Source organism: Eremothecium sinecaudum, chromosome II (assembly GCF_001548555.1).
Source record: "Eremothecium sinecaudum strain ATCC 58844 chromosome II, complete sequence".
In the NCBI taxonomy this organism is placed as follows: domain Eukaryota; kingdom Fungi; phylum Ascomycota; class Saccharomycetes; order Saccharomycetales; family Saccharomycetaceae; genus Eremothecium; species Eremothecium sinecaudum.
This window is the reverse complement of record NC_030893.1, coordinates 230,105-244,436: the sequence shown is the minus strand read 5'-3', so window position 1 is coordinate 244,436 and position 14,332 is coordinate 230,105. Positions and strand designations below refer to the sequence as shown.

The 14,332-nt window shown below is 43.2% G+C and overlaps 8 protein-coding genes across 8 annotated transcripts; 4 read left to right on the top strand and 4 right to left on the bottom strand.

The window, feature by feature from the left end:
• Nucleotides 1–288: 288 nt before the first annotated feature.
• On the top strand, nucleotides 289–789 carry AW171_hschr2137 (HBL274Cp; the record flags this gene model as incomplete). The annotated part of the gene is made up of 1 exon (XM_018130280.1): nucleotides 289–789. The coding sequence occupies one exon, from the start codon at nucleotides 289–291 to the stop codon at nucleotides 787–789; it is 501 nt and encodes a 166-aa protein (XP_017985624.1).
• A 191-nt stretch (nucleotides 790–980) lies between these two features.
• Nucleotides 981–4,508, bottom strand: AW171_hschr2136 (HBL275Wp; the record flags this gene model as incomplete). Its single annotated transcript, XM_018130281.1, has 1 exon — nucleotides 981–4,508. One exon carries the CDS (start codon nucleotides 4,506–4,508, stop codon nucleotides 981–983), a length of 3,528 nt encoding a protein of 1,175 aa, XP_017985623.1.
• Nucleotides 4,509–4,735: 227 nt separating this feature from the next.
• Nucleotides 4,736–6,196, top strand: TDA11 (Tda11p; the record flags this gene model as incomplete). Its single annotated transcript, XM_018130282.1, has 1 exon — nucleotides 4,736–6,196. The coding sequence occupies one exon, from the start codon at nucleotides 4,736–4,738 to the stop codon at nucleotides 6,194–6,196; it is 1,461 nt and encodes a 486-aa protein (XP_017985622.1).
• A 150-nt stretch (nucleotides 6,197–6,346) lies between these two features.
• Nucleotides 6,347–7,294, bottom strand: AW171_hschr2134 (HBL277Wp; the record flags this gene model as incomplete). The annotated part of the gene is made up of 1 exon (XM_018130283.1): nucleotides 6,347–7,294. The coding sequence occupies one exon, from the start codon at nucleotides 7,292–7,294 to the stop codon at nucleotides 6,347–6,349; it is 948 nt and encodes a 315-aa protein (XP_017985621.1).
• A 699-nt stretch (nucleotides 7,295–7,993) lies between these two features.
• On the bottom strand, nucleotides 7,994–8,956 carry MSN1 (Msn1p; the record flags this gene model as incomplete). Its single annotated transcript, XM_018130284.1, has 1 exon — nucleotides 7,994–8,956. The coding sequence occupies one exon, from the start codon at nucleotides 8,954–8,956 to the stop codon at nucleotides 7,994–7,996; it is 963 nt and encodes a 320-aa protein (XP_017985620.1).
• Nucleotides 8,957–9,956: 1,000 nt separating this feature from the next.
• On the bottom strand, nucleotides 9,957–11,777 carry RRI2 (Rri2p; the record flags this gene model as incomplete). The annotated part of the gene is made up of 1 exon (XM_018130285.1): nucleotides 9,957–11,777. One exon carries the CDS (start codon nucleotides 11,775–11,777, stop codon nucleotides 9,957–9,959), a length of 1,821 nt encoding a protein of 606 aa, XP_017985619.1.
• A 173-nt stretch (nucleotides 11,778–11,950) lies between these two features.
• Nucleotides 11,951–12,502, top strand: AW171_hschr2131 (peroxiredoxin family protein; the record flags this gene model as incomplete). The annotated part of the gene is made up of 1 exon (XM_018130286.1): nucleotides 11,951–12,502. One exon carries the CDS (start codon nucleotides 11,951–11,953, stop codon nucleotides 12,500–12,502), a length of 552 nt encoding a protein of 183 aa, XP_017985618.1.
• A 257-nt stretch (nucleotides 12,503–12,759) lies between these two features.
• MCH4 (Mch4p) lies at nucleotides 12,760–14,208 on the top strand (the record flags this gene model as incomplete). Its single annotated transcript, XM_018130287.1, has 1 exon — nucleotides 12,760–14,208. One exon carries the CDS (start codon nucleotides 12,760–12,762, stop codon nucleotides 14,206–14,208), a length of 1,449 nt encoding a protein of 482 aa, XP_017985617.1.
• Nucleotides 14,209–14,332: the final 124 nt, after the last annotated feature.

Sequence of the window (14,332 nt, the reverse complement as noted above, 5' to 3'; positions counted from 1 at the left end):
CTATTTCAGTAGCCAAAGTAGAATATAGTTGTAATAGCAATGATATCTGAACCTAAGACGCTTATCTGCCGAATACAACCTAAATCGAATCTCCGGCTATGTACTTGCTTAAATCCTGTAGCCAATGCCCCTTTATACTGTAATTCCTTTTGGGCGGGTAACATAAAGCTGAGCGTCGTAGAATATGTACGATGGCGGCAATTGAATGTGTGCTAATCATAAGAGGCAATCACCAACATCTCCAAAGCAAAACCAGACTTTTAGGTCCCTTGATCATAGTTATAGCCGATGAGCAGCATAATCGTACCTCTCAAGGACTTCTTTACAAAGTATCACATACCACTTGAAGTACAGGAGCGCTTTGGCCTGCACAACGAGGACGTAAAATCGGTGGCGGAAGCAGTGTTTACAAGGGTGAAACACCAGGAAAGCGAGAAGGTGCGTACAGTGAGGAGTGCAGAATGTACTTTAATCCAACCAAGCCTAAAAAAGCCCAAACTTGATCCCGAATGGTCTTTTGGGAGTCAAGCAACTATGTCTTTTATGGAATATAGAGAAGGGCCGTCTATAGGACAGACCATACTCACATCAGCAGGTAGTATGATCCACAGTGAGGAGACTGGCGTATCCTTCAAAGATCGGGGTTCCTCTGGCTCTATTTTGCAAAGCGAAAACTGCACACAACAGGAATTTATGCTGTTTGATAGTGAGATTTCTATGCAATGTATTATTGACTCAGAACCTGTAACAGCCTCTCGAAGTAGTTCACCGTTGGAAGTATTAGATTAAAGATGTTGCAGATTAATTAAAAAGTAATTAAAAGAACTTGAATATATAAAATAACCATATAAAAAAACCGTATACATAAATATACATACAACAGCTAAATTGGAAACCAATCGTCGTTTTTTAATTGCTGATGTAAATTGACAGAGAACAAACTAAGACAAAAAATTAATTCCTTTGACTCTCGATTTTGATTAACTGTCCATAGTCAACATTCTTTTCTTCAATTGTAGTAGCTCATTTTTGAGCGAATCACGTTCTTGAGTAATTATGAATAGCTCAGCTTTTAGATCCTTGATTCTAATGTTATACTGTGCTTCATTAATAGGTAATAGTGGCTCATCGAAGGAAGAGCCGCTAAACTTGCTACGGCCTTCCACAGATGGTGATAAAGAGTAGTCTTTGACCTGTTCCTTTAACATTTGGTTCTCATGTTTTAACTTGTCCAATTCACTACGTGAAAGTTCCAAAGCTTTACTTGCATTGTTGACTGAGTTAAGACTTGATTTGTAGTTTTGTTCTAGCATACTGAAATCTTTCTGCTTCGTAATGAGTTCATCACGAAGAGATTTTAGTTGGGTATTTTCATCACGAGTCTGCTTTAATTGTGATTTTAGCTTGTCAATTATGGCACGGTGCTGCTCTAGACCAGCAACAGAACTAGATTCACCGTTAATTGACATTTCCTTGCTACCTTTTGATTTCCAGATTTCTAATAGTTCTTGTAGTTTGGCTGAGTAGGAGGAGACTTCTTCGTTCAATTGTGCCTCTTCCGAGGATTTCTGTTCTTTCAACGCCATGTTTTCTTTCTTTACTGCCTCGTGCGCCAATTGCAATTCTTCATACTTGGATTTGTAGTCTTCCATTTTTTCGGAATTGCGTATGATTCTCGATTGCGATTGTATAATTTCGTTCATTTTTTGCAAATCCGTGAACTTGGAGTCCAACATGTACTCCAGTTCATTTATGCGTCCCAAATATGCCTGGTTATCAGCCTTTAGGACATCATACTCGATTTGCAACTCTTCAGCTCCCTCTTCAGCAGCTGCCCCGCTAATGGTCCTCTTGCCATTACGCTGCAAACCCTGCTTCAACTTTGTGTTTTCGGACTCCAATTCACGAATACGATTACTTGCCTCAGTTGCACTTTGCTCGGCGTGTCTCTTTAGTTGATTCAACTCATCCAACAACTGTGGAACCATTTCAAACGAAGCAGTATGCTTTGAAATATCAGTGTTGTATGTGGTTGCTGAACCTTTACGATCGGGGACTGACCTTTCAGTAAACGCTGAGTTCTTCTCCACCGGAGAATCAGTATATGAGCTTTGGTTTTTGCTCAAACCAAATTCGGGCCTTGCATTATTGACAGACTTTTGAACCCCAAAGCTCTTCCCGGTTGAAATTCTTCCACTACTAGGCGACAAATCAGGGGTTCTATTTAAAACATTATCACTTGCAGACTGGCTGCTTCTACCGGAATCAACAAGATCTGCTTTACTGTCATCATTTTGGAAAGATAGGTCCTTGTAGTTGGAATCTGCGGTGGCGGTATCGTCCGAGATTTTGTTAACTCTAGGTAAAGAATCCTCGGCCGAACTATCAAATGAATCTTCATAACGCTCAATTCTAGGTGAAACGCCATTTGAAGCTTTGGTACCCAAGTTATTCTTAGAATCTAGATTGAAGCCACCTGGAAGATCGCTATCGAAGCTATTTTCATTCTTTGTCAAAGAACTTTGCGTCTGTGGTTGCTCACGGAACACATTCACTTGCTCTCTCTTGATAGTATCTTTAGATGGAGAGTTTCCAAGGATAGCAACACCTAACTCACCATCATAATCTAAGGAGTCGCTAGTTTTTCTTTCAATAGGTGCCTCTGGTTGTTGAGGTAATTGCATACCGGCGACTTTAGGTGATTTCACATTCTCTAAATCAGGGTCAATAGTTGGGACAGAGGACTTGGGTTTCTGAACAGGAGGTGGCGATTGCAACTGTACATGAGAATGCTCTTGTTTTTGAAATTGTTGGGATTGCACTGGTCTCTGTTGATTTTGTTGAGCAGCATGAGGAATCTTTGAGGGGGATATATGGTGTGGCATAGGTGTTGGAGTACTTGGATCCTGGAATGGATGTTGGCTCCCCATTTGGGGCGTATGAATACCATCTACATGTGAGCTCTTAGCGTTGCCGTAACCAAAGTTCTGGGGAGAAGACGACCCACTGAATCCTGAATTATGCGTTCTAGGCGTATTACTAGAACTTTTTGGGCCAACAGTAGCTTCAGTCCGAGAAGGAGGAGAAACCTTCGTTGCATCAAATATATTTGGACAGTATTCCTCTAGTCTCGACAAGTCCAAGGTATATAAGATAGTACCTTCACCCGTATAAGTATCTGATGTCGAGAAGTCCGAGCTGTCAGCGCGAGCATAATCGAACTTGTCACCACCCATGATCAACAGCTTCTTGTTGGGCATTAAGGTCACAGAATGGCCTGAACGTGGAGACGGGATCATATGGTGAATACGAGGTAACTTGAACCATCTAAAGCTCTTAAAATTGAAGAAGTATACATCCTGTGAATAATTGTCTTCGTCATCCTTTCCGCCTACAATACACATCAATTCCTTGAATAACACAGCAGCATGCTCTTGTAAAGGCGGAGGTCTTTCACCGGTCGCTTCCACAACGGCCCAGTCATTAATAGTAGGATCGTACATGAACATTTCATCAATTAGTCCTTGGGGAGTATCACCACCGAAAACCCACAATTTGTGATCGTAAGACACCATTGTGTGATTAGTCAAAGGTGGCGGTACAAAACTTACAGGCTTAACAAATTGCCAATGAGAGCCTGGTTTACGGAAACTAGAAAGCTCATACACTGCAAGGTCATTGAAGTAAGTATCGTCAAATTGACCGCCAAAGACATATAGTCTAGTCTTCACTTGACTTGTAGCAATAATACTAATTTTATGTCCATAACGACCTAGGGGTCTCCGGCCGACGGGATGAGGAATTGTCCACTTGTGAGAATTAATATTGAACAAATAAACATCGTCATCCATCAAGCCTTCGCTATTAGTCTTGTGAGTGTCTCCACCGAAAATCACGAAGGCGTTCCCGCATAACGTTGCGGCATGCCCTACACGGGGCGGAGGCGAAGTCTCGGTAATATCAACCATAGTAGAAGTGAAATAACTGCCATTATTGTGACTCTTGATAATCCAAGTATCTCCGTAGACACTTTGATCGTGCAAACCGCCAATCACGTATACCTCATCGGAATCAGAGGCATAGGAGCTCGCTACGTGCCTATACCGAGGAAATGGTGACTGAGATAACTTCACACGCCCCCAAGGCGAATCAAGCTCCTCCCTGGTAGCAAGAGAGTGATGCCTTTCTCTGTTTACCTTTTCTATTGGGCCTTTATATGACCCGCCCCTTGAATGTGCCTGGTAGTAATCACTACGATTTGCGCTCGAAGGAAGACTCCCAGCTCTGTGTATATTAGGACTATGGCCGCTCGAGGATACATGTCCAATTCTTGAGCTATAATCAGTACCTCCGCTGGAAGGTATTGTAGACCCCGTAGTAGCTTTTTCGGCTTGAATTGAAGGGGGGAGACCATCTGAAGAGCTACTGGTGCCGGAAGAGCGAGCGGTGCCCTGAGAACTCTCCCACTTATCTTTACCATGCTTCTTGCCAAATTTGAAAGGTGCCATTGTATATTGGAGGCAGAGTTACTAGTTCTATTTGATCAATTTTGTACGTTAACGACTTTTGCTGTTGTAGGTAAAAGGGATGCATGGAATTTTTCATCAGTACTAATAAAAAAATTACAGTTTGAAGCTTCGCTTTGCTTATGCTAGAAATTACAAGGACATTAGTTACTATTAATGAGCAATCGACCTTCTAGCGTCTAGTTCGGGGGTTTTTAGAGGAATTGATAATGTCGGCCATGAAAGGTAATGGTTCGGAGCGTTTTGACGGTATTGGACACGAATTCCCGTCGAATGATGAGCTTGGCGACAGCAAAAACAATATTGTAGGCGAAAATAATGAAAATGAAAACCACATATTGTCGATTGTTGATAAGAATAAAGACTGCTATATTAGTGGAATGAGCGCTGATATTTCAAGCGGTAACATTAGCTGTGAAAGCAAAGACCTTGAGCCGGTACTAAAGATTACAAAGTTCGCGGACGGTGCTTTATGTACGGGAAAAGACTCAAGCGGCGAGGATATCTGGCACAATGCCGAAGATAAGATGAAGAATAGCACCCAACAGGCCGTTAACCTTCGTAGAAATGCCAGCATCAAGCGAAAGTCATTAATTCAGTCGATAATTTCTCCAGGGTCAGGTTCACCTAACCTTCCGTCGCCTCTAAGCCATTGTAATAACAATGGCTCCGCTGGAGGGTTTACAAACAGTGCAGCTTTAAACCCCAATGCTGTGAGTTGGGGCTATCAGCAAAAGTGCTCCTCACAGGGGTCTGGACATTCGCGGGCGAGTAGCAGCGGATCTATTCGTTCAGAAGATGAGGCTCTCACCGATGTGTCTGCGATGTTACAGACACTTGCAACGCGAGAATTAGAGGTGTTAGAGCAACGCAAGAATGTCGAGGATCTACGAAAGCACTTGGAACTGGAGGAAAGAACATTGGCTATGCAAATGCAAGAGTTAGATGGCCTGAAGCTGAAGGTTTCGTATGCCCTAGACCCTAACTCGGGAGGGTCTTTGAATCATATACGTGGTGTGCCTCCAGCATCAGAACAGGTGGTAATTCAAAATCAAGAAGCTCGTAACGCTACTCAGAGTCTACAAGGCAAGTCGCGCCCCTCCAAGAATATTGAGCGTTCCTCGTCCCGACGTAGCAGTGCTGCAGGCTCAGCGCCGCCTAAGCAGGGGACCACAGTGCCACCGGTGAAACAAGAGTCTGTATGGTCGAAGTCTTTATCGTTATTGAACGATTTCGACCAACTTCTACAACAAGGATTAGAAAAGAAGCTAGGGTTTGAGGACATCGCGCCGTCACAGCATCTTTCTAGCACAAAAACGTACTCTAAGTCGAACAGAGTACTGCTCGAAGACAAGGGTATCAGCTTCTGGGGATTTGTGCAAGACTTCAAGGCTACCTTGCTCAGCCTAGGGGAGATTGGTTACCCTCCTGATACACCCACAGGGCAGAAACAACGAAATGAGAATCACGACCCAAAACTGACTAGAAGCAACAGTACTAACAAGAAGCGCAAAAACAGCGCTGGAAATAAAACAAGGCTAACACGTGAAGGAAGAGAAGGCTCTAGGAAACTCGTCACTATAGATGAAAAGCTATCCCAAGCTGCGCCTGTATCGTCTACTCCTCGTATCCTTCACCAACAAGAACGTTCTAACACAGAAACGAGATAGATTTGTATAACGCCTATCCCAACTCTGTGGAAGTGCAAAACCAAGTATGAAATTACCGAGACTTGCATACTGACTACTTTATAGACATGAAAACAAAAAATTTTTTTTTATTAAACCGTTTCATCATCATTAGAGTTTCTTGACCGCTTTTTACCGTAGAATCTTCATAGCTGCCTCTGTCGAGGACAGGCCCGAAAAATCTTGTATGTCGTCCATTATTTTTTCCAACTGCTCTGCCAAAGCAGGTTTTTCATCGAGACTGGCCTCTGTTGCTGCTATCACTTCGGGAACGTGTAAAAAGCGTTCCCCGACAGATTCACCACTTGATACTGAATATAACCCCGTGTAGCTCTTCGTTTCCTCCTTTTTCTCGAGCGTGACCTCTCCATCACGGATCCGCTGCATTAATCCTAGAAACTTCGACTCGTTAAACCTACCTTTTTGAGATGAAGATGCAAGAGTGCTGTATACCGATGTAGCAGCCTTCTGGAACTCGAGCTGCGCATCATCGAAGGTTAAAGTCGCGGAGACACCCGCCTCCGACTCCTTAAGACTACTTTCCAAGGCCTCAAACTCGTGCTCGAGGTAGCTGTCTAGCTGCTCCTTCTGCTGCTGATGAAAGCCCGGTTGCTGCAACCCTTGCTGCAACCCTTGCTGCAATCCCTGTTGCAATCCATGCTGCAAGCTCGAGTGCTGTATATGATGCTGAGATAGAACAGGCATCTGAAGATTTGCAAGACCACCAACGCGCAATGACGCCCCCTGTTGTCGCTGTTCATACTGTTTGTACATGCTCTTGTAGTCGCTCTGGAACTCCAGCGGATCATCCATATTCATCCTCCTAAACTGCTGCAACCAACTTGTGTCCCGAGCATCGCGAACCCCCGATACAATACCTGTCAGAGGCTCACCCAAGCCCATGAACTGGTTCATTGACCCGTCAACTAAACCACCAGGATTCAAAAACTGATTTTCAACAGAAGGCACTTGCAAAGCGCTTTGTTTGGCATTCACAGGGCCGATTCTGCCCAAACTTGATTTCCCAACATCAGACTTTGTGATGAGTTGCTGCAAAGCATTACTCTGACACATAGACATGGCTACTAAAAAAACTGGGGTGTGTGTTTATGCTGATGGAATTAAATTAATATGCTATATAGTGAATGGTAAAACGTTTTTTATGCACAAGCTAATTTTATCTATAACGGCGATCACTGTATTGTTTTTATATATGGGTGAAAGTTAAAAATTTTCTGTAGTTTTTTTCCTCTCGAGTGATTTTCTCGGGCTTCGGCTTTAAACTGCTGGGTTTTTTCTATTTCTGTACGGCGACTCCCCACAATTTGCAGATGTTAAAAATGCGGGGCAAGGGATTTTTCACTAAAATCCGGGTAACAACAGTAGAAACCCGTGTACCTGGGCCGTTACCGAAAAAATAAATTAGTCACAAACGGCAACTCCGGACATTAACAACCGGAAGTGGCCTGGATTTTTCATTCAGCCGGCGTTACCCTCAGTAAAACCACATTATTCCCTCGGGCGAATGCGGGTTACCCGGAGCGGTAATATGAACCTCGGTGTCAAACGGTCAGATGGACGTGGCAGTAGATATCGGCCTTACGAGTGTGCCAATGCTCGGGGCTTAGTTACAGGGGCTGAGCCATCGGTTCAGGGTAAAGAGTCACATGCGCTCACGCGAGCATCCAACCGTAACATAGAAACAAAGTCGTACATAAAGAAATTTTATAGTTTTCCAATTACATAAACCATGACAGTCTTGACAACGTAATCAACAGCTTATTTAAGCAGATCCGGGATGTTACTTCCTTGACATAACCACCCTATGGGCTGTTTGAGGTTGGTCGAGGCGTCGACGACTCGAGTGTCTTCGAGCAGACGTATCACATCGTGTAGATCGTAGCCGCGTTCAAGACCTCGTTCGATAGCCTTGCATAAAACCTTTCGTCTATGAAATCGCTTATTGACCGCAGGATCGCGGCGCCAGGAGGTCTGGTACATAAGTTCCATATCCTTAATAGACGGTTGACCGTTGTGACCCTCTGTATATTCTTTCCATATGTCCATGACTGACTGTGGTGAGTTATGAAACTCGAACTTTCTAATATATACCTTGCGTTTCTTCCTCCGTCCTTTATGAGTGTAGTATTGTTCTTCTTTGAGGTTTTCGTCCGCCTGCTCCTCAGCATGGCCAGGTACGGCCTGCTCAGATGGCGATGAGTTGTTATGATGGTCTGTGACAGCATTTATATCCAAAGGTGGATCTGAAGACACGTGAGGTGGTATGAAGTTCCCCAGGAGGGCGTCCACATTTGTCATATTAGCATCGCCACTATTTTGTCGAGTGTCATGCGGTAGAGAACCCGATGGGTTATGGTTATTGTTGGTCTTATTTGACCCATTTCCACTAGTTTCTGGCGTGGAACCTGAGTTACCTCTGCCAGTTGACTGCATTGTCCTTATCGATGCGGATGTTGTGACTATCCCGTCCAGCGCACCTCCCAACTTATCTCGTAGGATCCCAGCGGAGCGACACTGGTCGTTTAGCATAGTACTCAAGACATCCGTAAGGGCCTTAATTTGCTGCTGCTGACCATTGATCACCAAGTCGTATTTCTTGAAGTGATGGTCAAGCTTAGCACTAAACGTTTGAAATAGTCTTTCGTACATCGAGATCTGTCTTTCTAGCACTTGTATGCGTTGCTCCATCTGTGCTAGTTCCATATTAGACTGCATGTCCATGGTTTGCAGGCTAACTAATGTTTCCAGTAGCGAGGCTTGTTTTCAGGAGGCTGATGACCTGCCTAGTCCTCACTGTTTTATACAATGATATAAAACGTGCATAAGAGATGAGCTAAAAATTTTCCCAATTAAGACCCTAAACCTCGCTATTTCAGCCGGTTAACACATGATTGACTCAGTTTGACTACAGCCCATAAAATAAGGTATAGATTATACATTATAGATTTGGGCATAGTTCTTCAGTTACTTCGAACTACAAGGGCTCTATGTTTTAATTTTTGTTTTTGGCGTCTGTTTTTAGTAGACGAAAACGACAGAGGGCAGTTGCTGGCTAGCAGCGTGGTCGATAGTAGTTCCCGAATAGACTAGAGGAACTAACGAGTAGAGTTACCAGCACTCTTAGGATATTTTTGGAGACGAATATCTCGTATAGATGGTTTAAAGTTTTTCAATCAAGCATTATCAATCGGAGGTAGTGAGATGAGTTGCGCTATTTTCTGTTGGATATTTGCCCAGACTAACTTCAAGAATTTTTATTAGGAGTAATAGTTACAGTAGAGGTGGCAGGTACTTTAGCAATAACAGCGTTTGATAGGCAATTGGGGTGTTTCAATCCATTCACTCAAATGACTGACTGCGTTTACTGAACTTTACTCTCAGCAGCAATAAATTAGCAAGGATGATAGAGCCGATAATGTGAAAAGGGTGTACGTTTCAATTTCTTGTAAGAATATTATTCCATGAAATGCGCCACAATACTGAAGCTATTATAAGTTTTCCGACCTTCTTGTAATATCTTTGTAGTCATCTGGAGGTCCCCCGTTTAACAGCATTAATCACTGTTAGATGTTTTCGGCTTTAGTGAAGGGGTCAGGATCTTAAGATAAGCGTTATTCTTCCCAAATAGTACAGTTTTCGGAACTTTTCAGTCATTATCTCTTAATGTCGTAAACAGACTTATATCTTTGTCCATCATTCTATCTACTATGGAAGGCATCATCTATATTATCTCTTGAACGAATGCTAATAATCCTTGATATTCGGTATACGGCTGCTGTTGAGGGCTGGCATCAGATTCTTGGATATTTTTCCTATTTTCACTTAGTTGGTCCATAAATTCCAGGCACGTGAACTTTTCATGGTCTGTATTTGTTTGAACATCATATATTCCGATGTCATCTGCCCACTCCATCAGTTCAGTATCTTGTTCATTTTTTTGACCAATTCTTCCAATAGGCTTATCAGATTGGTCAGACCGAAATGCAGCAGCATTTGACAATAGCGCCTTGAACTGCGCGCTGTTACGCCTATTACTAGCAGAACATTCATTACGCTGCGACGAAGCAGCCTGAGTCACTAGTGCGCGTGGTGTACATGTAAGTGGTACTTTATGCTCTTCCCCGAAATATACGTATTCTCTTGTAAGATCCAGCTTAAAGTAGATATTTTTCTTATTCGACATCGCTTGCTGTAAGAGCAGCGACACTAGTTGGTCGTGAGTAACCTGCTCATTCCCAATTGCCAGCCGCTTTTGGATTTCATTGAAGCAAATACAGGTATACAACGGTGCAATCTCTTCCCATAGCTTTCTTGTGCGTGCCAGCTGACACAACCTTAATATAAGTGGACCAAGACATATTTTGAAACGATCTAAGCATGATAGAGAGCAGGCAAGTCGTGGGAAATCCAAGTTCTTGAAATCGTTGTAGAGACGCCGAAGTTGGGCAACTGTAGCACTTTCACCCATTATCCTGATCTGCTCTAATTCAAAAGGGTTTACATCGTTATTTTCAGCTACGGAAGAACGCAACAAAGTCATGTCCACCAAGATTAAACCGCATAAGGTGAGTTCACTGAACCTTTCCTTTTTGGTCCCCATCTCCTCCAGGTTTTGGAAACATTCCCAAAAGTGCTGCCTTAGTGACTCATATCTTTCCGCATGCATGTCTTCTATGCACATTGCAAAGTTCACAATAATCATTGCCTGCGGTTGTTGTGATAATGATAAAGAGTGCTCTACCATGGCTTGCATTTCAAAAATGACTCGGCCAAATTGTTCCATTGGTACCATTCCTTTCGTCAGAAATTGCGTGATATAGCACTGAAGATGAAGTAGCAGGATCCCGGGCGTCTTAGGATATGCGTGCTCAAAGACATTGTGCATGCCACTAGAGATCTGTCCTGTGGTCAATCTCTCGCTCCACGCAGTGTTCTCCAGATATAGCTCCTGCACCAGAGCACCAAGCTCATTGTATTCCGCAGGAAGCTCCTGCAGCGTCTCCAAGAGTCGCAGGTGTAGCTTAACAGTCTCTATATCTATGTTCGCTACCTCATCAAAGAGGAAATCCTCGCTGTTGCTAGGTACAATACGACGAGTGATACTAATAAGTGATTTCTTCACATACTTCAACCCCAACTCAGCCTGCTGACCAATTGCATGACGCACCAGCCTATTAAAGCTCAATTCTAACTCCTTGCCTGCCTTTTCCTGCACAGTGTAAGTTTTCATCAAGTACCAGCTCTTAACCAACTGCTTCAACGCCTTAAAAGTCCAATTCACATCGCCACTATTAGCTAGTGTTTCAAAGTTCTGTATAGCCTCTGCAAACATATTATTCTCCTTAAAAGCTTTAGCCTCAAAATACATTCTTTCTATATAACATCCACCCTGGTCTCCATTTGGCGCTTTGCTATCTGCATCATCAAGAACAACCTCATCCTCCTCCTCATAAGCACCCATTTCCTCATCGCTGTCCTCATCTAGCTCAGCATATTCCATCTCAGCCTCTGATACCATATACTCATCATATTCATCACTCATGATTTGCAGTTTTCCTATCTAACGTGATGTTGGGATTTGTCACGATCCTAGCTCTGGCCGTATAATATAAAAATACGGGTCGGTCTATTTTCCTTATACAACACACACACGCCAAGTTTCAAACACATTCACTTGCTACACGCTAAACAGAATACGTAAACTGAGTTCTAGAAATGTTTAGATATTCAACCGTACGCTCAATTACCCCTTATTCACGCCAATTTTCAAGCACCGCTCGCGCTCTTTTTGCTCCGGGTACCCGCATCCCAGCTGGCCTTCAAGGTATCCATGAAAATTCACCCGGTAACAGTGTCGAAATAGCTGACCAAGTTTCAAACGGTAAGTTTATTATTGTCGGAGTTCCAGCGGCATTTTCACCCGCTTGTTCTGCCAAGCATGTCCCAGGCTACATTAAATTACTTCCTGAATTCAAGAAGAAGGGAATTACAGAGATCTTTGTTACAGCAGTTAATGACTCTTTCGTTACCAAGGCGTGGGCTGAGCAACTAAAATGTCCTCCTGGAATTAGGATGCTAGCAGACACTCAAGGTACCTTTGCAAATGCTGGAGGACTTTTATTTGACTCCATAAACATATTTGGTAACCGCAGATCCGTTCGTTATGCTCTAGTTGTAGATAACGGAAAGGTAACTGCTCAGTTTGTTGAACCGGACAAAATAGGAGTGGATGTAACATCCGCCGAGTCTGTCTATGAGTCTTTATAGTGGTGACCTCGGGTGTTACTTTTTCTCATTGTTATGTAAATGGCGCTATTACAATCGCGTTACAACGCAGAGTCACTTTGAAATCCAGTCCTGCCCTTTAGGGTAGAATATTATGACTCGGAAAGGTGCCAAACGAGTTAGGCCATTATACTAATCGTAAGGAAGGTATATAATAACCAACCCAAATATTATGGCAATGTCACCGACGTCCGTAGAGCTAATGTAGTTAAACTTTAAATAGGATTGCATCTACAAATATGACAGAAACGCTTGAACCTCGCACAGTGGACTTTTTTGCTGAGAAAGACCTAGAGAATTTGCAATGTCAGGAGGACTCAACATTTAATGGTACACACGCAAACCAAACTACTATTCCACTATCTGTTAGCAAAGATGTGGATGAATTTACAAATGAAAAGAAGACGAACGACAACGAGAAGTTTGAATACGACGACGATGACAGTTATCCCGACGGCGGCTATCAGGCTTGGCTTGTAGTTCTGGGCGCATTCATGGGAATCTTGCCGATATGGGGCATTGCCACTTCCCTAGGTGTGCTAGAAAGTCACATATCTGAACACCAGTTGGCTAACGTTAGTTCCTCTGTTGTTTCATGGATTTTTTCTTTGCATTTGATGGCATGCAGCGCCTGTTGTGTATTCAGCGGCGCTTACTTTGACCGAAACGGCGAAGCGCACTCGATTTTGGTAGGGTCGGTAATTTTTGTTTTTGGGATATTCATGACTTCTATAAGCACTAAGCTATGGCATTTTGTGCTAGCATTTTCTCTATGCTGTGGTTGCGCAACAGGGGTCCTGGTGACTCCTCTTCTCTCATGTATTGCAACATGGTTCTACCGTAAGCGGGCTATTGCTACCGGCGTAGCCACAATTGGCAGTTCGATCGGCGGAGTTGTGATCCCGGTGACACTAAGGAGTCTATATGCAAGTGCCGGATTTCCATGGGCGATCCGCGTCGTCGGATTCATGAGTGCGGCTTGTCTAACACTATCTACGTTATTAACGCGCGAGAGAATCACACCCCTAAGGGAGCCATTTAAGACGAAAAAGGAAGCGGTCAAGTACTACTGGTCTATGATTTTCAACTGGCGCTACTTTACGGACGGAAAATTTGTATGGTGTGCTTTGGCATTGGCAATAGCAGAAAATGGGGTTTTCCTAACCGGAACATATTTGTCTTCGTATGTGGTGGCCCACGGCTATAAAGTAGAGACTGGATATACTGTCCTAATTGTGGTGAATTCTTGCGGAATTCTAGGTAGGTATATCCCGGGTTACTTAGCTGACCACTATTTTGGGCGGTTCAATGTTGTTATTGTTATTACTGCGGCTTGTGTGATAGCAGATGCGGCACTCTGGCTACCATTTGGAGGAAAGATGGCCGTCCTTTGGGTTTATGCTGCCATTTATGGATTCCTAGCAGGAGCGATATTCTCTTTGACTCCAGTTTGTATCGGACAAATCTCCCGTACATGTGAATTTGGAAAACGGTATTCTACTGCGTATCTATTAGTGTCTTTAATGACTCTGGTCGTTATACCTATTGGTGGTGCATTGGCTGGTGGAAAAACAATTCCTGAATACAATAGGTTAATAATATTCACTTCAGCACTGCTTTTAATAGCAGTAGTATGTTACACAATGTCTCGGACTTTGGCGGTAGGGTGGAAACTTTGCAAATTTTAAATGGCAGGCGGCACTATATGTGCACGATAGTAGGCGACTTGGATGTTTGTCTTATTGCGAGACACTGTTATGAAATAATAATAATACCATACCCTTAATAGTAATAATAACAAAAGACAACAAT